At 37.7% G+C, this 26,333-nt stretch overlaps 1 protein-coding gene across 7 annotated transcripts in view; it reads right to left on the reverse strand.

The window, feature by feature from the left end:
• Positions 1-26,333, reverse strand: part of GRIP1 (glutamate receptor interacting protein 1) — a 188,371-nt gene that overhangs the window by 31,139 nt on the left and 130,899 nt on the right. For all 7 annotated transcript variants that reach the window (XM_053465590.1, XM_053465594.1, XM_053465593.1 and 4 more), the window contains exons 3-5: positions 19,438-19,573; positions 17,909-18,054; positions 587-670 (exon numbers count right to left, since the gene is read on the reverse strand). In XM_053465590.1, the coding sequence (XP_053321565.1) occupies positions 587-670; positions 17,909-18,054; positions 19,438-19,573 (366 nt within the window). The remainder of the gene's footprint in view (positions 1-586; positions 671-17,908; positions 18,055-19,437; positions 19,574-26,333) is intronic.

Genomic DNA, 26,333 nt, shown 5'->3' on the forward strand with positions numbered 1-26,333 from the left:
TTTAGTAGATAACATTACTTCCCGAGTTGTGGGCAAGTCCTGATATGTTAAGCAGCTGCGTATTTACATCCATGCTGCCCTAAGCCAAACCCCTCTGACAGTCCTCCTTATCGCTAATGGGCCGTTTGGGGAGATCAGTGATCTCCCTTTTAACTGGCCAATTGAGTAGTAGTGTTACACGAAGCTGGCTGCCCCAATTTTGCTCCCTGTCTCCCATGCCGCCCTATGCAACTGATGTTAAGGCTATAACAAGGAGATTAATTAGCGATTTGTTTGGGGTAGTTATTCCTCCTGGACAGATCCCCTATAAACAACTGACATTTCCTAAACAAGTCTTGTGAATCTTCATTTAGTGTAATGCTTACAGTGAGAATAGATGTAGGCAACATTCAACATAAAATCTGAATTCATAAAAAAAAACAAATATACCACTGTGTGAAGTAAAAGGGTTAAACCAAATCATTTTGCAAGATTTCAGAAGAGAAAGTCTGAATGAAAATTGAAAAATCCAATACTACACGGAGTGCTAACATACTTGGATATAATAGAGCAATCTTTTTTCAGTGTCAAGTTAGAAATGACTTACCTCGTATTACAAATCCAAAGGTGTTGCCTTCTTTGTGTAGAGTAACTTCCACTGTTCTAAACATCACCCCTGATCCTTGTATTGCTGAGAAATACAAAAAGAGGGAAAGATAACTATGGAGCATTGTACAGACAAAGAGAGGAAAGAGGACCAGAATCACACTGTGCTGACATTCAGCAAGCAATGTTTTAGTTTAGAGAGAATTGCATGCTGAGTGGGTTGTGATAGTGTGAGAGCTGGCACACATTGTTGGATAGACCCATACATCTCACACCAGGGCTACTAAAGAGAAGGCAGTTCCCAAGGACCATCACCTGCTTTTCAATTAAAATAAAGTACAGTTGCGTGCTGCAAACCTTTTCAACCTGCATGGCATTATATCAGGAACAATTCCACCAAAGACAGTCCTACTACTGTCTACTGCTCACTAAAGTTCCTTACATAAAAAAAAAATTTGGAAGGTTTTTATGGAAGGAACTGTACATAGTAACAAGAATAGGTAAGAAAACTCTTTGGAATTACCTGGTTTTTGTTCATTAACTGTTCATAAAATGTGATCTGATCTACAAGTCACAATTATAGACAAACACAATGTGCTAATCGAATAACACCCAAACAATCATAATATTTTATGTCTATATTGAACATACCCATTATACATTCACAGGGCTGATGGAAAAGTTAAATGTATTTAATAACTGGCTGAACTTCATTTGGCAGTAATAACATCAAACAAGCTTTTCCAGTTGCTGCGGATCAGACCTGCACAACGTTCAGGAGGAATTTTGGATCATTCTTCCTTACAGAACTGCTGAAGCTCACCTATATTCCTAGGATTTTTGGCGTGAACGTTTCTCTTGAGGTTATTCCACAGCATCTCTAATGGGTTAAGGTCGGGGCTGTCACTGGGTCACTCCAAAAGGCTGATTTTTTTTTTTTTTACAACATTCTGTAGTAGATTTACTTTGACTCATTGTCCAGCTCCATTACATAACTTCTACTGAACTTCAGTTGGCCAACAGCTACCCTGAGTCTAGGGTTCCCCCCCCCCCCGATTGAGCATTCTGTGTTGTGCACAGGAAGAGTGCTAAATTGTCTCCATTTGTAAACAATTTGTCTAACTGTGGACCGATTAATATGCCGTTTCGGATTGCTTTGTAATTCTTTCCAACTTTGTTTAGACTCCAGGTTTGCTAACTTCCGACTCCAATTAGTTTTTGTTGAAGTGATTAGCCTAGGGGTTCACATACTTATTCCAACCCACACTGTGAACGTTTGAATAATGTATTCAATATGGACATGCAATAAATTGTGTGTTATTAGTTAAAACAAATTGTGTTAAATATTGTACCTTAGATGAAGATCATATAATATTTTAAGATACATTTATACATGCATTCTGGTAATTCTAAAGTGTCCACTTACTTTTTCTTGCCACTGTTTGTCTGTGTCATATGTCACATATATCACACATATGTAATATGTAACTAATTTTTCATATTCAAAGGGAGTACTCACCTGTCCATGCTCTTAGGCTAACTAATAGGGTAGTTGTTGATTCATAATCACTATTAAGGATATTTATCCCATACCTCTCATTTAGGAACTCTTCAACTAAGAAGTGCCTACAGGTTAGTATCCGTATATCAAGAGGGCGAATGGAAAACAGCCTTCAGGCCACTATCTATATATGATTATGCCGTCTTCCAAGAGTTTATTAATGACTATTTACAACGATTTGTCATAATCTTCTTAGATTGTATCCTTATTAATGTCCCAGATCTTAAAACTCATTGATAATATGCTAAAAAGGTGCTGCAATGCCTTTAGGAAAACAATTTATACGTTAAGCTGGAGAAAGGCTCAAGGACTCAAACCTTTGCAAAGATTCCTTGGTTTTGCTGTAAATTTATTCAAAAGAGGGAGTTGATAAACTGGCCTGAAGCTAAATATGAGTTTATTAAGATCAAGAAGTGGTTTTCTTTTGCCCCAGTAGTGATCCATCCTGACATGCAACAGCCGTTTGTTCTTGAGGCTGATGCCTCTTAAATAGGAGCAGGGGCTATCCTTTTCCAAAGAAAGACTTACAAGATCCCACTTCATCCTTGCAGGGTTTTTTTTTTTTTTAATGAAACTTTCTCCTGCGGAAAGGAACTATGAGATTCGGAATCGTCAATGTCTGCCAATTATTATGTTCCCTGAGAAATGAGGACATTTACTGGTGGGTTCTCTCATTCCCTTTACCATACTTACTGACCATAAAAAATATTCATTATATCTGTGAAGCAGACAATTTCAATAGGCATTATTCCTTTCTCGAGGTTTTTTTCAGAGCAAATGATCTGAAAGATACCCCACGTCTTATAATCAGGGTCTTCTTATAATCAGACCTCAAATAGAGATCTGACTATAAGACTAAGATCCAGATCCCCCGCAGCGCTGCTGGGGACCAGGATTCTCCTGTCTGGTAACCCCCCCCAAACTTACCGGTGCTTCTGACTCCCCGGTGTGTTGTCCGGGCAGCGGGTAGACATCTACGTGTTTCGCGTAGGCAAGTTTCGCTGCAGCCGGAAGGAGGTGTGGTTAGCAGCAGGGGTTGTCTGCGTCCATCACGCAGACCTTCCCCGACTGTCAGAGAGGAGAGTCCACCGATGGATGCACACAACTCCCGCTGCTAACCACACCTCCTTACGGCTGCAGCGGAAGTTGCCTACGCAAATCGCGTAGACGTCTACCCGGTGCCCGGACAACACACCGGGGAGTCAGAACCACCGCTAAGTTTGGGGGGGTGTTAAGTGGGGGGCATAAGGCATTTCTGTAGGCAGAGTGCTATATGATATGCCTTAACCCCCTTAATACCACTCTGCCTCCAAATATGCATTTTAACCTCCTTTATACCACTCTGCCTCCTGAAATGCCTTATACCTCCCTATATGCCACTCTGCCCCATAATATGCCTTTTAACCCCCTAAATACCAGAGTGGCATATAGGGGTATAAGGCATTTCTGGGTGGCACATAGGGGGTCAAAAAGCATATCATGGGGCACAGTGGCATTTAGAGGGTTAAAAGGCATATCATGGGGCACAGTGGCATATAGGGGGTATAGAGCATTTCTGGGGCAGAGTGGAAAGCCTGGGGCAGGTTGGAAAGTAATAGGAAATAAAAACAAAAAGATTATTCTCAATCATAGCTTTTATTTTAAAAAAATAGTTTACATGAATTAACATTTACTAGTAAAACTTTTTTTCCCTATAGTGTCGTCTTATATTCAGGCATATTTCTTTTTTTCCTAAATTAATATTCAGATTTTGGGGGGTCGTCTTATAATCGAGCAAATACGGTAATTTCTAATAGTCTAGGATCTAAACATACCAAAGCTGAAGGCTCTGTCCAGGATCTTTTCCATTTATGAAGAGTCTGTCAAGACCATAGTGCCTACAGAACTAATTATTGCCTCACTACCGCATTATAATCAGATCTGGCTTCTACTTTCACCAGAGGAATTGTGCGCCTACATGAATTACTTTTTGGAATTGTTTCTGATTGCAGATCCCAATTTATTTCTCTCTTCTGGAAAAAAAAATTTTTTGTATGAGCATAACATTAGCTTTCTTCACAGCTCACCATTCCCAAACAAAAGGGGATTGGCTTCTGAAAGAGCCAATCAGGCTTTGGAACAATATTTTTGCCCATTTACTAATGATAATCAGGACAGCTGGCCCAGTCTTCTTCCACTTGCAGAGTATGAAATAACTTCTACCAGTTTTGCTACGTGTCTGAGTACTTTAATAAGAATTCTTCCCATAATACTTACTTTATGTAGAATCTGCAGCTGCCCCCCTGCATGGTATGAAAATTCTTGGCACCTAGCCTATCAGTGCCAGGTAACTGCTTCCATTGAAACCAATGGCAGCATTTTCTGAACATGTGTACAGGGGTCTAATCAGACCAATACCCGCAATGTTCACCAAGCCAAAGCTGAAGCAGACCGGAGTATATCATGTGCAGGGAAATGCGTTTGGCCCAAGAATCCCCCTCAGATTTGCTAAATGGCCACATGGAAATTAAAAGATGCCACACATCTATTATATGCATTAAATTGCATAAGAGGGCAGGAAGGTCCGTTTGAGTCCAGCTAGGAAAGCCAATACCCAACTGTACTAACACTGGATGCACTTCCCATAAATCCTACTTTGGGAAAACAACATAAAAAGAACCATCCACACCTTGATGAACGTTTTCTTCTCGAAATAACAAAAATCTACTTATCACACACTCCTAGACACCATACTAACAATATAAATACGTCACATGCATGATAAAAATTTAGCATTAAGAAAACCACCATGAGGTAAAATGCACTGTAGTCCAGGCAAAATGGACCTCAATAAATATATTAAATGAAAATAGGGCTGGAATGCTCCTTCAGCAACAGGATTGCAAAAATATTTCTTTTCGAAATAACCATATATTGGTTGTTTAAATCTGTATACACAAATAAAATGAATTAATAGAACGGTAAAAGTCTAGAAATTTGGAAAAGTGCTTTTACTGGAACAATATTTTTTAATATAATGTAGGTCACTTGCATTTAAAGCAATAAAAATTAGTTCTGGGGTACCAATAGTGAATGGGTTGTTTCAAATATATGCACATATTCAAAAAAAAAAAAAAAAGGAAATCTACAGTATCAACTGCTGAGGGTCATGGTAAACGGAATGCATGCTTGTGTTATAACGGAAGAAGCACCCTTTTCATCAAAGACCCCTTAATATAGTAGCCCATTGACTGGATTAGAACATGCCTGTGGACGTATTTTTCTTAGCTGTTACAGCAGAATTGAATATCCATATGTATTCAGCAAGAGACTGATTCATCAGGTAGATTCCGACAAATATTAATGAACTACGACACAATGTTAAGTAAACATGTCACAGCAATTGGGGTCTGACATCAATATTAAATTAACTGGATGGAAGGTTGCTTTGTTTTAAAGCACATCACACATATATAGACTTGCATGAGTACATGCTTCTGGGTTCCTTCCGTGCGCCTAACACTCTCCACCTTCCCAATGACATTTGATGAAGAAGAGGAGAAAACTGCTTGTTCTGCTTGTTTCCCTGTACTAAGCAGATCCTCTGTCTGCACTTACTCATCAGACAACGACAGCTCTCAGAACAAAATATGTTAATTGCATTTACTCTTTTCACTGCATAGCCACTTCCCAAACTAGTTTTAAGCATGAAAATCAAAACAATGGAATAAAAAACTAATCCCAGTGCTTGGAACAAATCAGACTTAATCATTTCTTGCAGCCAATAGGGAATAATGACACCAGGCAATGAGAGAAGCACCCATAACAATAAATGGCAATACCCATACTGAAGGCTCATTTAGTGTTATATGTGGAAATTGGAAACGTTTTAATCAAATTTAAAGAAGTAAATTACCCAATTCATTGTAGACTAGGAATTGTTACACGTGTAAAGCAAAGGCACTAAAGACACTTAAAGCACATACCATTAATTTCAGTTTAACTCGCTTAAAATGGGTCCTATTCCCCATGGGAATTGCCATACCATGTAACATTTGATTAAGAGGAAGAATGAGATTCCAGTACCAAGTGCACTCATTTAGCAGAATATATCACTAAGGTAAGTTGTTGGGGTACCTTTACAGGGGATTCAGAATCACTGCACACCATCAGCAGAGACCCAAATCAATTAATATTAAAAAAGGCAGAGTCAAACGTGACATCTCTTAATAACGTTTGATCAATCAAAAGATATTATCAATGTCCATGGTTATACAGATGGACTGCAACAGAAGCCTCGAACATACTTAATGTAAACGCTAACAGAGAAATGTGGAAGAAAGGTAATTCATATGGTAATCATTTTTAATTACTTAACTGTTTTGATAAAACTCAAGTGCCAAATACTACCATTCACAGTCATCTCATGTTAATTGTCAATGTTAACATCATTTATCTATTTTTCTATGGTATCCTTATACAACATAAAAATGAGGCAGTAGCAAAACTCTTTCATGTGGATTTTTGAGGGAAAGAGCTAAATAGGTTATATAATAAAGGAATTGGGTAAAACAGAAGTCTCATCAACTAGATGTATATAACACAGACAGAGCAAGGTTTTACCAGTACCAAGAAAACAAGAGAGTGCCTAAGAATATAAATGTCTCAGAAAATTCTTCCTGTGATGTTCTGATGGAACTCAGAATCATTGGTACATTATACAGGAAAATATAATCTGCTGCAGATGACTTTATAGCAGCTAAATGGGACATAACTCTAGGCACTCTTCTGTTGTTTTTATAGTAATGAATCACAGCTAGCTATTTCCAGGCTTACCATGGCAACTGCAGCAGGACAGCCTAGACAAAATAGACATTTCTTTGATTTATCACCGGTTTTTTTTAATCACTCTAATTTTACTTTCTTCCACCTATCATATCACACTTAGTGAAAAACCATCATCTTATCCCAAATCTATCCCATTTAAATGATCTTTGTAATCTCCCCTTTCCTATTGGTGGCATCACTGTCCAACTTTCTAAAAGGGAAAAAGAGCTATTTCATATTTTCATATTTATTGTAACGTTCTTACACAATGTGTTTTTATAAAAATATATATATATATATATAAAAATAATGATAATGGACAAAGGAGAACGGTCATCAATAAACAAGTAGATTTATGGATGAAACGGTGGATATTTGCAAAAGAAACAGATTAACCTTTAGTCATGGAATCTTGGAGATTCTAGATATATTAATGATAAACTGGCTCTATTATTCAATGGCACAACTCTACACCAGCATGTGGATCTGTCCCCCTTCTCATAAATGTCCCTCTTGGAATCGGTCCAAAGGAAACTATGAGATCACCCAGCAATAATTCCCACCAGGTTTGCCATACCTCAGATGACTGACATACTACCATTGCAAGAAGACTAAGGGTAGGTGGTAATGCTATAGATCAAACACTTTAAAGCATATAGTTTTAAGTACTGCCTCCTAGACCTTTGCCTAGAAGTGCCCACCTACTCCTCCTTAAGCATCCCCTCCAATAAGTTGGCGTACCTAAGACTGGTTTGGACATGGTACCCCTTCAAACATAGTTACAGGGCTCCCAAAATTGATTTATCAATTGAACTGAGTAGACAAGACATCAGTTTTCTTCTAAATAGCTTAATCAGTTGCATAAATAGATATTGATCAATGACAAAGTAATAATAATAAAAAAATCTTGGTAAATCACTGCACTTAATAGCATCTCTAACCATACCCAAAAAAATAAATGAGAGGATATATAGGATAGTACCCTGAAACAATGTCAATAAAAGGTTTTATTTGAAGTAAAATTAGTCCTCTATTTTAACACTCCATGGCCATTTTGTAGAATAGTCTTCTGCCCCATGTAGCCCATCTGCTTAAACTTTCAATACATTGTGCATTCAGAGATGCTCTTCTGCATAGTAATGTGCTAAATGTAAGCATTGTCAGCTTTCTAAACTAAGGAAGGCTGAACAGGCGCTGCATAATGCAAACTCAGAGGAGACATATTACTGATTCAACTATGCTTCATACAGGGCTCTTTTCAGTATACATTCACCAGGGCCCCTGCATAATGCATGTTTGACTCAGGTCTCCCTTAAGTGAATAGACCCATATGATCACATGGCTTCCACATTCTCATACTTGGTCAAACAACTAAACCTCCTAACCACGTCTGCGTACTTCATTTATTTATTTGCCGTCAAAGAATGCGGTAAATCAAGTCAGCCCATTTTTTCCCTTAAACGATTTAGGAATGTGTTTCTCTTAAAGTATAGAATACCTTGCAAATGGCAGGCATGGTACCGGAAATTAACTGAAGGAACACGAGAGGTTATCGCCAATGCCAAAGAACAATCAAATGTAAAATATCATTTTATCATTTATCAATATAATATTTTTAAATAATAATATCTCAATGTTAAAGTTTCATGACAAATGATAGAAAATGGATGGCTTTTATGGGAAAATGTTATCTCCAAACTGTAACTTAATGGCAAACGTAGCCAAACTCGAAAGAGCAGCACAAAGCGCTAGTTGCCTGAACAGCTGAGTATGAATATCTGAGATGTGACAACTTTCAAGCAACATGCTTCATATTTTACCATCCCTTTAAGAATGTTCAGAAGAGAGATAACATAATAATAATGTTAGCACGCTACATTATTGAATACTGCTAGGTTAACAGAAAAGGCTGCCCAGAAGGTAAAATACCATATGTTAGTTACAGTGATTTTTTAATAGGTTGTCATAAACATTGAGCCTTCTGACAACATAAAATGTTTGAAATAACGATGTTCAAACAAGATAAAAAATGTGGTCTTTACCCGCTGTCAGATTCTTTGTTTCAGGGAGAAACCCTCCAGTGATAATCAAATGCTAACCATCTGTCTCACCTCAGGAAACCGTTTTTGGATAATTGCAGTACAAGGAAATCTTTAGGTTGTTTTGTCCAACTCTACAAGGTGCACAATATCAAACAAATCTGACTTCAGAAACTTTGAAGTATAAATTCGATTAGGATATATTATTAGAAATATGTAGCCTCCACAACCGTTTCTCATCATCTGATAATTTAATCAGAACAGTAATAATATTAAAATAATAATATGAAACAAAATTGCAAATCCAGTGTATAATTATTTCAAAACTGGTTCTCATTGGTCTCAATGTTTTAAATTCTTGACTTGGTTAGAAGGATTCCTTTTATTATTTGTTAAAACAATTGATTGGAATACTACTACTTTTGTTATATAGACGTTTCTTAATATGGCCAAGTGCTACAGTTAGTGAATTGTTGGAGCTAAGTGGGATGGAGCTGAAGAGAAGTGTTAGTTTTAACATTTCATTTTAACAACATTTCAAATTCTATTTTGGAGAGCAAATCAACCTTAAAGGGTATTCCTGCTTAAACACGAGTTAGTCAAGTAAGACAATCCCTAAGACACCAATCTCCCCATAAAGTTGTTATAAGCCTAGTTTCTGTTGCTTATGTTTAAGTCCTCATCTAAGACGCTCGATTTCCTCTTAAAGCACAAAATGAAAATTACATTTTGAAATTATTTGCTGTATAAACAAATATGTTTGCAGGTATACATCTACAGGGATTTCCGCTCTTTGGTTGGAGACTTTCTTAACTTCATCTGAGATGGTGTCTGCTGCTTTAAGGCTAAAGGTAATGATGACGTAATAAATAACCAGTGAGTAAATCCCATCTTCAATTTACCGTATTTGCTCGATTATAAGACGAGGTTTTTTCCAGAGCAAATGCTCTGAAAAATACCCCTCGTCTTATAATCGGGGTCGTCTTCTAATCAGACCCCAAAAAAATGCTGGCGCCATGCTGCTTACCGGTCGCGAGCAGCGTCTCTTCTGTTAGAAGCAGGGCAGGAAGCTTGCAGCGTCCTCACAGAACTCTATCTCCCCCCTCCCTCCTCTGAGGGCGGGGCCAGAGAAGTTGCTACAGCCGGTCCCCTGCAGAAGTCTGCGAGTGGGAGATCTGCAGTTCAGGTGAGGGGGTGGGGGAGGGTTTTTGAGTATGTGTGAAGTGTGTGTGATTAAGGGAATGAATGAGTATTTAAATGTTTGTGAATGAGTGTGAGTGTGTGTGTGATAGCATGGATGTGTAAGGGGGTGGGGGTTGTAGCATGGCATATGGAGGCTGTAATCCCACTGCTATCATCCCCAGGTTCCAGCATGTACTGGCTGCCTTGGCTTGATAGGAGTGTGATTGCTGTTAGCAGTTTGATATATATATATATATATCAAACTGCTAACAGCAATCACACTCCTATCAAGCCAAGGCAGCCAGTACATGCTGGGTTAAAAGGCATATCATGGGGCTGAGTGGCATATAGGGGGTTAAAATGCATTTCTGGACCTCCAGAAATGCATTTTAACCCCCTATATGCCACTCAGCCCCATGATATGCCTATATACCTCCAGAAATGCTTTATACCCCCCTATATGCCACTCAGCCCCATGATATGCCTTTTAACCCCCTATATGCCAGAGTGGCATACAGGGGTATAAGGCATATCATGGGGCAGAGTGGCAAATAGGGGGGTATAAAGCATTTCTGGGGGCAGAGTGGCATAACTGGGGGGGCAGGTTGGCAAATAAAAGGAAATTTAAAAAATATATTTTTCTCAATCATAGCTTTTATTAAACATGAAAATAATTTACATTAATTAATATTTACTGGTAAAACTTTTTCCCTATAGGGTAGTCTTATATTCAGGCTTTTTGTTTTTTTCCTAAATTAATATTTTGATTTTGGGGGGTCGTCTTATAATCGGGGTCGTCTTATAATCGAGCAAATACGGTAATTTTCTTTTTCCATTTCTTTACAGTCCTTTCCTGTTGGAGCTTCTTCATAATACTTAATGGCTGTTACACAAAGTTCAGGGGAGCTTGTAAGATGGCTGACTTAAACGCACGTCAGGACAGATAAACAACGGTTGGCCATAATTTGCAACTGGAGATGGCTAATATGTGAAGGTTATGGAAATTCTTTTTATTTTCTACTTTATTTGACATTCTATGTAAAACATGAATTCCAAAAATAATCTGGGGTCTAGTCACTGCAGAGTTTGCAGGAGAGATGTTGTTTCAGCTTATAAACAGTCACCATTAAGTTGAGCTGGCCCTGCATAATGCATAATTCAGCGGGTGAGAAGACTGGAGAAATGTCACTGCTTGAACGATTCATTACAACAGGCCAGTCAAGCTCTCCTTGTGGCAGAAGCTTGCTGGGGTTGGACCTTCACAATAAACGGTTAAGTTAGAAAGAGAAAACGTCAACTCTTGATGAATATATAATATATATATATTATATATATATAAACACACAAGATGTCCCTGTAGTCTCATATGCAAAATGTAATTTGTTCTCAGCCATACATGATGAAAATGCAAGAAGAGTATACCATATTATTTGGTTAGCTATAAAATAAGAATATTTTATTGAAATATTCAGAATGCTCCCAGCTGAAGACATAAATACAAGTGGGCATATGGCACGGTAAAGAGACAGTCCTTTTTCCTATACGGATGCGTTATTTCATTTTTCATTGCCTCGTATTAAACCACGCTTGCATGACCGAATGAATGAGGGAAATGTTAGCTATGCACTGCTGCTGCTCCTTCTACCCTTGTTCACAGCGTATAATGTAGCCCATACTCCAGGGGGTGAAAAAATGAGGTCACACATTGTGAAACATGTTAATATTTAAGCATTGCCCACAACCAACATAAGAGAGCTTCTTTCCTTCTCACTGAACAGTTACCAGTGACAACATCAAATCATCTAATTCACGCATGATTACTGAAGAAGAGATATTGAGGAAAAATAAATAGAAACAGACATTCCTATTTCTGCCAGTTGGATTCATTTAGCTGACAGCAGAGGGGGAATATTGCTTTCAATATTCATTCTATTAAATAAGATGTTTTTTATTCTAATGTATGAAGGGACTAATCATTCTTTTAATATGCATTCATGTTTGGTGGGTTTTTTGGTGGAGCAAACCATCCCCAAGTTGCTTTTTATCACACAAGAAAGCTATTAAATTCAGTTATAAACGTTCTAATCTGATTCATGCTACTAATATAAATATCTTCCAACAAAACACCGTTTGCTTGCATGGTACAGAAGAAATTTATAGAATCTGGTTGGCAAATGATTGGGGTAGGAGGTATATGTATATTATCTGATAGGAAGGGGTAAGGTCAAAATATAGAATAATCCATGCAAAAGGAGGAAATACCAAAACATCTTGTGAAATGGACGCTGCTACAGGTTATTTGGTTGAAATGCCAGACACTATTGTCCCTACGTTGTACCTAACTTAGCGACATATAAGATATATATATATATATATATATATTTCCTAATTTTGCATTTCCATGTCTCCCAACTGTGCCACTTTGCGCAGGAGAGCCCTAGTTTTGACACTCTATCACGCAGTCCGGCTGAGCTTTTTTGGGAAAGATGTAGATCTCACAGGACAGCGGGATTGGCTCTGGGACTCTGGAGAATGCATATTGTGCATGGGAAGAATTGTGCGCATGTACAGTACTACCTCCCAAGTTCAACCCCCCACATTACTATTCCCAGAGTAGAAGTTAGGGGGGTATGCATTTCCTAGCATGCATTCAACCCCTAATCTTGATTGTATGCTCATATTTCATGTTTTTGTTAGCGAAAACATTAAAATGTGTTTTAGACAAATGATTAAAAATGGATTTACGTGATGCCATGATAAAAAGTTTTAAAATGCATACATTATTAATTTACATAGGACACAAACTCTAGTATACATAAAGCCATATTTTACTACATAAAAAATGTCCTTTGAATAGGTTTGGGCTCAGGAAGGACTGTTGCATCGAACTGTACAGCTAATCATATGCCAGCTTATGTGTCCCAAATTATATATATATATATATTTTTTCTTTTTTCACAATAGGAACATTTGAATAGCAACCTTTCAACGTGAAAAAAATGAGTTTATATGAAATAGAAAAAAACTTATGTGACCTAGTTTTTTTTCCTGGCTTCATTTTTAGACAGATTGCTAAAAGCGAGATTGATGAAAACAGCTTCTTAGATGCAGTATTCAGACACAACACTGACAGCTAAAGAGCGTCAGAAATATCTCACTGTTCCAGGCATTGTATCCAGATACAGAGCAGCTCATCTCGTCAGATTCTGTCTGTGCGTGGGGTGAATTTGACTCCTGGAATTAAGCGTCCCATTCCCAGTCACACGAGGATGATCTGGCTTAGAGTCAGTTTTTAAACTCCACTTGCTGGCCTCATGTTGATGAGTAATCAATTCTTTCTGCATATCGTTCTGCCTCAGGATGCTTTCAGCTCCCTTGACCTAGAAAGCAGGCTTTGATGATCAACATAGTGGCACTTAAGTGAGGAATTACAGGTGCAAGGTGCACAAGTGTAACCTCCTGCCACAACTCACTCACATATCTCTATTTAATTAGCTAACAATCTCTTAGTTATTTCCTTATTTTTTTCCTTCTTGTCTTGGTACCTCAATGATTTAAAGTGCTGAAAGGCTGCAAAAGACCGAGTATGATGTGACGCTCTGAGGTTTGCAATACATTGTTCAGTTGTTGTACAGAAGCAGAACATCACAATTGAAGCAGTGGTGTAGTTAATAGGGGTTGCTGCATTAGGTCTGATGAGGCGTTCTTAGACCTACGGACACCACAGGGGTTGTTTGTCTGGCTTCTTTGTGTAGACCGCTCAGATATGATGTCTTATCCCAGAGGTCCACATTCATATATCTACAAAACAAGCCATTAAGAGCCATGGTGCACTAGGGGCAATAACCAAGTGGTGTGATCATATCCTAGTTATCAGATCCTAGTAAAACACTCCTAAGTGGCCTACATCAACCGTATATCACACTAGGCTACTAGATCAGGCAAATCCCATCACCTTCACTACATTTTCTGGTGGTCCTCTACCATAAAACAGTTTTCCTTTTCAAGATTTTCTAGAATAGATCCATGGCTGCTGTTGCTCTCCATTGGTGTGCACTTTACAAATATGGAAAAAAATCCTCGCTGCACACAGCTCCAAACGACACATAAAAATATTTGGTGAAGGGGAACCAGATTTGTGTCCCTGGAAAGACAGTAGAGCGAAGGCAAGATGAGTCTGGCTGAAACGTATTAGAACGAGAAGTAACACAAATAGTTCCCATAGTGTTCTGGAGAATGAGGCCTTTAACGGCACGGCCTCATTTCAGTGCCATTAGTGGTAACTGTATAGTGAACTCCAGCTTTGGCTAATAAGTGCCTGAAACTTACAAGATAATGCATTTTTCAAGAAGCAGCACTATCTACATTAAATAGACTGCAATAAACTTCCTAGATTTTCTTTTAATTAAAATGTATATTTTCAACCAGCATCTTACATTTTTATATTCTGCACAAGAATTTATTAACATCAATGGTGTATATTTATTACTTGAAATTATTCTCTCTTCTTTTCATCTCAGCACCTTCTGACTATATCAAGCTCTACACTATTAAATTAGAGCGCATAATCACCGAAACTGACACAAACTTCATTAATTTTAGTGATACTCCGGTGAAAACAAGTAACCTAATGACAAATTATAACTAATATTTATGGCCGTTAAAAATGCACATTACTGTTTTATTGCAGCAACCTTTTCAACAAACAAATGCAAATTAAATTAAGACATGGAAAAACATGTTTCGGAATATTTCTTTTGATGAGTTGAATTTGTCATGGGAAGATCTCTTTCTAAAACCTGATAACTTCACTTTTGTTGTCAATGGTAAAAAAGCAGGGTAAGCGTGTGTGTGAGTGCAGACACAGAATCTCAGTTCTGCCAATGTTTAACAGAAGTAGTGTTTTTCACAAACCCCAATATTAAACCTTCCTTTATTAAGTATGACCCTCTTGTAACTATCATTAGCATTATAAATCCCAGGCACAGACAGCTCAGCACCAAACATGGTGAAGTTGCACGTAAATTGATTGATGATAACGGGTACTTAGGAAAAGCTGAAGAACATTGTTTGATTAATTATACAAGCTCTTTGTCTTTAAAAAGATGCATCTTGTAAAGCACTGCATATTTCCCTCTCTTCTTAACCTGTCTGGCACCTTGTTCTACCACCATAATTGGCCAAAATAATGTGTAGAATTCTAGCGGTGCTAAACTAATTGTCAAAGTTGTCAAAGACTGATCTTTTAGAGTTTCATGCAGAATTTTTAAAATGATACAGGGGTCTATTACTGGATCAGTGACCTCCAGTGAGCCAATTGTCCTATAACATGCAGATGCACATAATGCACAAATGCATTCGCCTCTACTTTTCAGGTGTCCAAAATGTTCTCTAAAAGCAGGGACTGGTAGCGGAAAGGTTTGAACTAAATAAAAGTTGCTGTAATCTAAGTGGGAAGACACACAGGTACTCATTAAACAGTGGTAGAAGTAGTAATATGACATGATAAATTACCATTGCACATATACTGCTATGGTGGAACATCAAGATCATGCATTTGTACGGAACTTTAGGTAAATAGGCTGCTAAACTCCAAATTCCGGTAGAAATCCTATTTACCTATGCAAGAAAAAGACCGCTGTTTCCATGGTTGTCCAAAACTCAGAATTAGGTTCCAGCGCTGATCTTTAGACAGGTTGTCTATTTACAGGTTGACGTCTGACATCATCAAAAAGATGCTTCATAGTTTAAACCATGATCAGACACCCTGCTTTGTGCATATACACACACCAACTAAATAAAGCGTTGGACCGTAAACAAAACAGAGTAGATTCATTTAATATTTTCATTTAAGAGGCAGAAAGTCATGCGCAGCTTAGACCAAACCACTAAATAATTAAAGGAAACAGCGTTAAAACAGAAGACTCAAGACGGAAGCATGAAGAGGTCACTTGTTCTGCATAAAAGAACACAGCAGAGATGAATGTATGCATACAAAAATAAGATTTATGGAGCATGGGATTACACCTCACGTACATATTGTATATTTATAAGAAAGGTTGCCTTATCAGAGTCTGGAATTCTATCACATTGTGATGAAGGGGCAACGCTATATGAGGAATGTTTGCATCATCAGAACTTGCACAAATATTAGGCGTCAGCACTGTGGGGATCAGATTTCACCCTTTTACATTGTTACTTGTTTATTTTCTACATGTAAAGTTGCACATATGTTATATTATATTTAGCTATATTTACACCTAGAGGAATATATAGCGTAATCCAAAAACAATAATGCCCTGTTAAACAAAAGAACATACGGTATATTTTCATTTTACGTCTATGGGCTTCTTTATTACATGTATCTTGAGGGCCTCAAGGACCATCAGATTTTACCTACTTATTTTTGTTTTCTACCCATTAGAACGGGTTCTCCACAAAGAGAAGCGTCTTTAACACTCATTACGCATTACATAAAAGAATAACCCATCCTTTAATTTCCAGGCACGTTCCAGGAGAGAACTCATTTATTAGTAGGCATGGTACAGGAGAAAAGACCTCATCCATCATTGTTCTTCATGAAATTCTGATTGACTGGTACATTGCCCAATAATTAATGTACCCCTGGTATGGGTCTCAGGGTAAATCTACAATAAATATCCACAAAAAGTTAAGCGCTATAAATATAACACTAGTCAGCTACTAGCATGGTAAAGGATTATGTGGTGTTCTGTAACATACAAATGTGCTTTAAGTGCACTGGGAGACTATTAACATGAAGTTGTAATAATTTAAAGCACCTTGAGAAGGAAAATATTACATTTGAAATGAATATATACTTTTGCTTACCAGACCCTTAGAGGAAATAATCTTTCAATAACAGGGATGTTAAAGGGACAGTCTAATGTCCCTGACACCCCATCTAAAGAAGAATTCATATTAAAGCGATTATGCATTCTTTCAAAATGAAAATTAACAAATAAAAGCACTTACCTAAAGACACTGCATTGTAATATGAATATCTAAATATATTTACCATAATAGAAATATACTTTGTTGCACTTCATAGTGCCTTGAATTCACAGTCAAAAACTATGAGAAGATTTTACAAAGCTATGATATTTTGCCTCCAGGGCTAAATGTTTTACATCAGACTAGATCAGGAAAGCAAAACTTGAAAATGCTAAATGACGCTATAAGCAAGCATAGTTCTTGCATCTACCTGGACACGATTTATAACTGAAGTGAGAAAAAGGTCAACACTGCTGTAGAGAAAATTAATGTAACCCCAAATATACCAGTGGAATGCAATTCTCACCACCTGACTTTTTGAAAGGGCAGAAAACAGGGTTTGCGTTCTCAAATTCTAAGCGTAAGCATTTTAGTAACCAAAGCACATGAGCTAGAGTATAACTTCACAAAACAGTGTGTGACCTAGACTGATTGTACCTGAAACGGATTGAAAAAATTGTTACAAGTAAAAATTACAGCTGGTTAAAAGAGTGCAAACAGTGGTAGAACAGATGATGTGAGGTCTCTTCCACAGTTTTCCATAAATTCATAAGTTCTTAGGACTTTTATTTTTAAATGATTTCAATTGGTGCTAGAATATTATTACAGAAAATCCAAAACCGTCCTTTTAACCGTTTTAAAGGGCAAAGTGCTTAATGTTACAATGCAACAGTTGCTTTTGTTGAAAATCAGGAGGACAGTGGACGTTAGCTGGGGCACTTACCCACTGGAGGCAACTCATATTCCACCTCAAGGACCACTCGTTCTCCAACATTCTTCAGTAGGCTGATAATCTCATCGTGGCGGAACTTGGTGAGGTTTATTCCATTCACAGCTTTGATATAGTCTCCCACATTCAGTTGGTCACTTCTGTAATGGACACTGATCTGTCAGATTGCTGGAAGCTTACCAACTGCATCTGCCATTATGAAAAACATGAACTCCTATTCCGCTATAATCTTTATAAACATCGGCAAACTGGGGTTCAACTGTACAGCATATGAACAAAACATGTTACTGAACCAATTTGTGTTCAATGTATCTATGATACAAAGGTCAGCACTACAGAATGATGTAAACTCTGCAATTCACTTTGTACTGTTAAGAAAATGCTAAATATTGTCTTAAAACCTGACATCTGCATAAAATAATACTTAATACTTAAATATTCATTTGTAAGGATATCCTCAGAGCACATTTTTCAGCGTACCCAGATTCGAACGTCGGCTTAATTCACATAATTATGGCTTTTAAAAATGCGAGAAAGGAAATGAATCATCAGCAGTAAAAGCAGAGATATTAAAATTCATCTCTTCGGAGATTCCCTACATGGAAAATAGACCTAATCGACAGGCGCAGTGAGTGCAACAAATGGATCATGATGGATATCGTCTATTTGTTGTGACAGTAGAGAGAAAATCAGATGCTTTTGAAGAGGAAGCCCATATTTGAGTCTTCTAAAACTCAGTAATGTGTGTGAGAAGGGCTTCTAATGGGATCAGGTAGCAAGGTGGGACAAACTAGAACCAATGGAAAATGTGCCAGTTTTTAAGTTTCTAGTCATACAGACACTAATGTTATTGAACAGAGCAGTATTCAATATATTAATAAACATTTTTTTTATGTAACAAATTAAAGATGCTGTCTATGAGGTAACACGCTTGTTGACTGCTCCTTATAGGGGTACCTAAAAACTTCCCGGACCCCTCTCTTTCTTTTGGGGGAGGTCTGGTCTCAGAGATGGGGAGTGGATGGCACATTTCTCACTTCTGCTGATAAAGTTCCATTGTTGCCAGGCATGTAGTATCTGGTTATGGCAAGAGTCTAGTCTGGAATACTTCTGGGAATCTAATGTTACGTGTCCCTCGATTCATTCTCAATTCTCTTAGATTTTTGAATAGCATCAGCATGTTCCAATATTTTAAATCGTTCAGTTTACTTTCCAATTTCACATCCCATTATTCTAATTCACAAGATTACACCACAATTCTGTATCATTTTTAGCAGTCGGCTTGCAAAGTGTAATTTAGCATTTACTCGTTCCTGACACTTCTGATTGATGGAATGACATCTGGAATAAAGACACAGTAATACATACAGAAAGTAGAAAAAGCACATTTAGTGAAAATGACATTTTGCTACTATTTAGCCTTTAGCTCCAGGTTAATACATCTCACCCAGAAAGCTCAAATCTCTTATCATCCCTGATGCAATATGTCCCAGGGCCAGAATCTAGGCAAAGTACATGATTACCTAGCAGCGATTCCTCCTTGACGTAGGTTAGACACTCTTGGCTTCCCATCCTTGTCAATTCCACCTGACACTGTCAGCCCTAGTGTGGTGCCTTCCTTCTTCATCAATTCAACTATAGTTGAGCCCTTGAACTCTTCTGTTAAAGAAAAATTACGAATATCGTTAAGTTAGGATCATGTAAAAGTGTTGGTTGAGGAAGGGCCAAAATAATCTAGCACATTTAATGCCCCCCCCCAAAAGCAATACATTATTCATTCAAACTATTCTGTGGAATTACAGCAGAGTTGTCAAAAGATAATTTGTCAAAATCTATCTAAAATAGAAAATAGTACACAGGAGGTTCTGAGTGCTTTATATGTGGCAACATTTCTTGACTTTTGCATCTAATACACAGCCAAGTTTAGAAATGCGCATTAGAAAATAAAGTAGAACAGAGCGAGCAGTCAGCTTTATTGTTACAATTTGCAGAAGGCCTTAATTATGTTGTCTGGATTCTCCTGCTTTAAGTGGAGAAAACGCTTTTGCGCTCATATTTCTTTTGCAGCTTGTTCGTTTTTCAGGACAGGAGGTCAGGGAAGCCAATAAACCTTTGCAGATGCATACTTTGATTATTATATTCTCCTCAGATTATAGGTGTACTCTATCTATACGAACGCAGAGCGATCAGGATGTAATGGACTGTAAAGGATTCAATTTTAGAGACTTAAAAACTATATACACTTGAATTCTTGGGTTTAAAATAAGCCACTTTAATAAAAATACTTGGCTTTTCATTTTCGTCTCCTTCACTTCTACTGATCTTTGCAGTAAAATAGCTGCTTGGTAAAAATAATTAACTTCCTTGGGAACTTATGGGATTTGCATAAATTTCATTCTAAAAGTGCTTTGCCTGATCTACATACACCATGACAAGTAACAGAAAAAACAAATGGAGAAACTTGGTGGCTGAACAAAAAAAGTCAAACTACATGGAACACCATCAAGACAGTTATTTACTATATGCATTATTTAGGAGAGGTGAGGGGTATAGGATAGCCCATGGCAACACAAGCCTTCAGCATTTTTAAGTAAAAGTGAACATACAGCAAACAACCAACCAAAAATCTTCATTTTGCCTATAGCTTGAAACAAAGGTCATAAGACCTTTTGCATATATCAACCGTGTTAATAATGACATATAAGCACACATGACCAGAATGAAACATTATGTTTTCAGATAACCTGGTTGACTTTGGCGATGAAATTTGAAACTCTGAAAATTTTTTATTTGATCCATTTTCCATAATAAAGCTTTGTTAAATTCATCATAATCTTGGAATAGCACACCTCGGAAAAGTGAAAGTCTAATTCAGATGTGAGGTTTTCTAAATGTGGGGCCTTCATGGAGATGCTCATAAAGGAGAGTTAATGTCCACCTGTTACTTGATCAGTGTGTAGCCATACATAAGTAGAAAGAGAAAATGGTTTCAGATTTAGCAGCCGTCTCTCATTTTAATCATTCTCATGCAAATGAAATGCTACAAGGAAGCGTATCTAATTTACATGTGAAGTTCTAGTGACTCTGTCACATGAGGTTTACGTTTCTCCTGACGCAATTGAGCTGCTGTGCCAACAGACATTGCATTTTTTTTTTGTGTTAAGATATCCATCAATTTTATTGTGTTTAATGGAACTTGCTGTTGCTTGGCAATTGGGCCAATTTAAAATGTGGTGAGATGGACATTTACATTCATGCTAAAGTTAAACCAGAGATAAATGTCAACCCGACTGCAATCAAACCTTTATGAATAGATTTCTGTGAAGTACTCTCTAAAACAATGGTGCAAAATTTCTGCTAACGGGCTAGGAAAGTATTTTTACATGAAAACAATACCAGTTGAATATTTTTTTTAGATACCTGTGACCCAGCTGGGATACCTAAAAGCTGTGGTCAGCTTGCAGCCTTAATGACTAGAGTTATGCACCACTAAACATACATATACAGCATACAATACAGTGCTGTATATAGTAATGTAGGATAGCACTGACAAAATCGTATTGCAATACACTTTTTATATCCGCAGACCTGTGAGTCATGTGATATGTTGGGGGACTTTCCCTGCTGAAAGACCACACTGTGCCGATTCTTTATGGCAATGCTAATGAAGTCCATACCTATATATACTTTCACTGGAAAGAGTAATAGGCTAGGGTCATTTTTGTATTGATTTCACATAGGCAGTATGATAGAGATTTTTTTTTTTTTTTAGTAGATTGGACTAAGGTTAACAGAGCTAGAACACATGCAAATGGCTAATGATCAGCTGCCAGAAAACATATAAAAAAATAACTTAAAATTCAATATGAATTTTTTTTTAATCTGATACAAACAATAACAAAAAATGGTTGGAGTTCACCTTTAAGGTGCTTGCCAAGGCCACCCTACAAAGTCTGCATAATAGTCAACCTCGACTCAAGAACTGCTCTAAGTTTTATCTATGCTAAGATTCTGTGGTAAAATAAAAAAGCTTTTTTTTGTTGTTTTAATAGGAGCAGTAAATCAAAAGGTTTGAGAAATAGCAATAGAAAATGATTTCATTGCAAGAGAAACTTCTCGTACGAAAATGAATTACAATGAATGTGCATCTAATTCCAGTTTCTATGTAATCACTGGTAATGTATTTCTACAGAAACACCGTTTAAAATAATTGAACTTGGTTGCATTAAAAAAACAGAAGTCAGCTCGATCTGGGCCAGCAAAGCATTTCAATTATACATGTTCTTTATAAATACAGGTACATTATTTTGCCAGAAACATCACTGGGGAAAGTTCACATCAATAACCATCGTCCTCAAAGGGAGTGTTCCGCCAGGAGGCCGGGCATTTCTTGGCTGGTTTGCAGCCTTGCAGATGTTCTGCAGGACTCTGACTTGTACGATTAGCTATCCGAAATGCTGCACTACCGGCTACCACATGACAGATAACACAACCTAAGTCAAATCGTTTGACACATCGCACCAGCAGTGCACCATATGAAACAGATGGACAATAGCATAGCACCTCCTGTATTTCATTTTTAGGTGCATTACAATAATATGGAATTTAAAAAATATAACATTTATTATTGTCTTGGAGAATATATTATAATTCAGATGCTTCAAAAAAAAAAAAAAAAAAATATATATATATATATATTATACACACACATACACACACACAGTACACACACAAACTGTACCTTATCTATATTATCATATATTTATATATTAAAATTGTGGGTCTAATGAGCTCTCACACGTTGCAAATGACTGCTAAATCTGGTACATTATATCCGGTGTGGCCTCCTATGCACTTTACGGCTTAACAGAACTGTACTTGTGATTTTTTCAGTGACATTTAAGCAGAGAGCTAAAATGTAAACGTATTTTGACAATGTTACGGGTCATTAATTTTGATCCCGCTCACTAAAATAAATTTGGGTTTGGGGGTCATGGAGTAATGATCACATTCTCGTTCCCTGTTAAATTCTGTACAAATGTATAATCGCTGTGCAGTTCTCAAAACAAGACAAATCCTCAACATTCAGATTTAGATGACAACAAGCCTATGGCAAAGCTTTCCAATTAGGCCTCCCAATGCAATGTTAGATGTAAAGGAGCACACCAATCCTATTTTCATGTTAAACGTAACTTGGAGCTCATTGCATTTTACCACATGGAAATCAGTGCCTGCATTCTTGCGTTAAGAGGCTTCTGCCTCATTTAACCCCTTCTTCATAGCTGCCTCTACTGAAAGCAGGAGACCTACCTCAATATGCTTCTGGCACTTGCTAAGCAGAAGTCCTGTTGTATGCTATCTGAACATGTAGGAAGGACTCCACACTTGGCCAGGAACCCTAGGTGGAAGCTTTAGGTCGACAGTATCCATATATTATCAACACCCTGGCCTCATGTCCCAGGTAATAGGGGAACATGTGAAGTCACACGTAGGTCCACCCATAATGAATGCCACTGGCCACTGGGCATATTCCAGTATTCAAGATACTGGCCAGTACTGCCAACACATTTGGAACTGTTGACAAAAGGGTGACCACATCAGCCATGTTTTCAAGGACACATTTTTTACATATCTATATATGACACACACTGAAGGGTAGTATTATATTTTGGGGGAAAAAAATCATAAAAATTTTATGCGTCTTGGAAAGCGTTGCCAATAGGGTCACCCTTTTGTCAACAGTTCCAGGATGGAGGATGAGAAAGGTTTGGAAGCTGGTGTGTATATATGGGTATTTGTGTTTATGGGAAGTCGTGTGTAAGGGCAGCATATGTGTGTGTGTGTAAGGGCAGTGTATGTGTATATGTGTGTTAATGGGCAGGTGTGTGTAAAGGTAGTGTGTATGGGCCGGTATGTGTAAAGGCATTGTATGTGTATATGTGTGTTAATGGGCAGGTGTGTGTGTAAAGGCAGTGTGTATGGGCAGGTATGTGTAAAGGCAGTGTATGTGTATATGTGCGCTTATGGGCAGGTGTGTATTGGCAGCTGGGGGGCACAATTTTCCATTCTTGCCTCCGGCACAGAAGTAGCTAGCTATGGCTCTGCTTTCACCTTATAGAAATTTTAGCCATGTAAGTACCGTGTGTCAAATCAAAAAAGTATTGCTCATTTATGTTAAAGATGACCACCTGTTGTGGGAGAGAAACGTGGAAGGGAATTGCAAATCAGGTATTTTATGTGTACTGGACGACAGTCTATTTCACTAATCAATCTCAGTTCTGGCTCCCTTGAGAAAAATGAATGCATAATGAACTAAAAGGCAAAGAAGACAGAAGATGGATGCATTCATTTGCATGAGCTAACTTCTTATTTAACCTAGCTGACTGCATTAAGCACAAGCCAATAAGGTGTTTTATCTAAAAGCATTTATACTGCACAGGAATATGCAATTTGTATGTTTTTGTGCTTCAATGAGACCCTTTAATAAAGGCACACGATACAATATAATTAGACAAAGTAACAGCACCAGGACTAATCCTGTCCACCAAGACATTTAATGTGAAAATAAAAACCTATAAAGTGGCCATGTACCCCTATCACTTCTGTAATGACCAAAAACCTAGTTAGTATAGTTACAATTACTAGTTAATTATTTTAGAACAAATTAACTGGATGCAAAGAGAGTGCTTACTAACACAGTAAAGAACCCTGCTGCTGATTCTACATTCTTATTAAAAAAAGCCATGGTAGTTACAATCTTCTCAACAATGTCTGAGGTTGTATGTTCAGTAAATGTAATTTAAAAGATAGCCTCATTTAACCTCAGCTATATGCTGCATTCTCAGGAATCATATTTAAGGGGGCATAAAGGGAACTATAGAAAAAGCTAGGAGGACAATCATGCAAAGCAAGTTTTTGTTCCTGCAAAACTGCATGGCGTTTAGAAAAGCTAACATACATAACTAGGCAACTATCAGACAAAAGAGTATAACATAATAACATAGTATAACATACATTGTTGCATATATGATGGGAGAAGAGATACTACTTCTGTCCTTGTGCTGCTAAACTGACACACAAAAGGCATACATTCATATACACACATAGCTATGCTTAAAAGGCACAATCATGCATTCATATGGAGATATCCAACAAATATATGAATTGAACGTATGAGGAGACTTGTAAGAGATCTTATTGACTTAAATATGCATTACATAAGCATACCAGCTCTGGCTCCCCCTTGCAGGATCTTTCTAAGCACCAGTGACTCCTACCCACACACTTTTCCTGTGGCTGCAGTTTCCTGGCTGGAGCCCCCAACCCAGTAATTATGAGCCTTGAACTTCTTCACCAGCAGACAGCATCCTCTTTTACTGACTTCAACATGTAACTACAAACGACAACACAACTGCATCCCTGCTCTGCTGTCCCAAAAATGCATAAAAAGTAGTAACCAGCAAGATGGGGCCCTTGCCACCATAGGCCCTGGGTCAACTGTCCCTTTTGACCCATTCTTAATGTGTTCCTGGGAAAAGCTATTCAATGTTGACCAGGACCACTTGCTCTCTTTGGAAAAGGGGCATCTGTTAAGCTATGTTCACGGCTCAGCACATCACTCCATACCTGTTGTCGCAAGGTGCTTTTTTGTATCCTAATGGATAGTGTCACTTAGCCATCTTTAGAACGGTCATGTTGGCCTCACTTTTTCTGAGAAGCTTCTGCACAGTACAGAGATTATAGCAGATCCCTGAAAACTGTCAGCTAAATCATATGGGAAGAAGGAAACTGCGTCATACTTAATCTTATTTGAGATTTTTTTTTTTGTAAGGCTATAAGAGAGCTGTGAAAATTAATTAAGATGTGTTAGCATGTGATAAAGTAAGATGCCAAAGTCCTGTTCCCCAGTCTTGGACTGAACAATGCTTTATGCTGTTCAGAACGAGAGGCTGTTCATTAGCACAACAGTAATATTTAGCAGGGTGCTGGACAGAACTGGGTGTTAAATCCTCCAAATTACAGCAATTTTATTTAAGACTTGTAGGCCATGCCATAACATAAATTGCAAAAATAAGGAAATATAACAATGAGAGATTTTAAATTGATTTCCCATCTAAGCTGGTAAATATTAAGGGCTAGTTACACAGACTATATATATATCTCAGTCAGTGATCCACTATTTATTATTGTGTCCTTATTTATTAAAGTGCCATTATTGGTGCCACTGAAGGGTTAAATTCCAGAAATGTTGAAATAGGTCAAATTCCACAAGTTCCTGCTGATGCTTACATGCTGCACAATGCCCCTCTGGGCAACAAGCTTCAAATACAGAAAACTATTGCTGTCGGCCTATATATTGTCATCCTAGCCTGATGGCATTCTACCAGTCCAGTATACTGGCATTGTTCCAAGGCTTCAC

This window comes from Spea bombifrons, chromosome 4 (genome assembly GCF_027358695.1).
Source record: "Spea bombifrons isolate aSpeBom1 chromosome 4, aSpeBom1.2.pri, whole genome shotgun sequence".
Lineage (NCBI taxonomy): Eukaryota > Metazoa > Chordata > Amphibia > Anura > Pelobatidae > Spea > Spea bombifrons.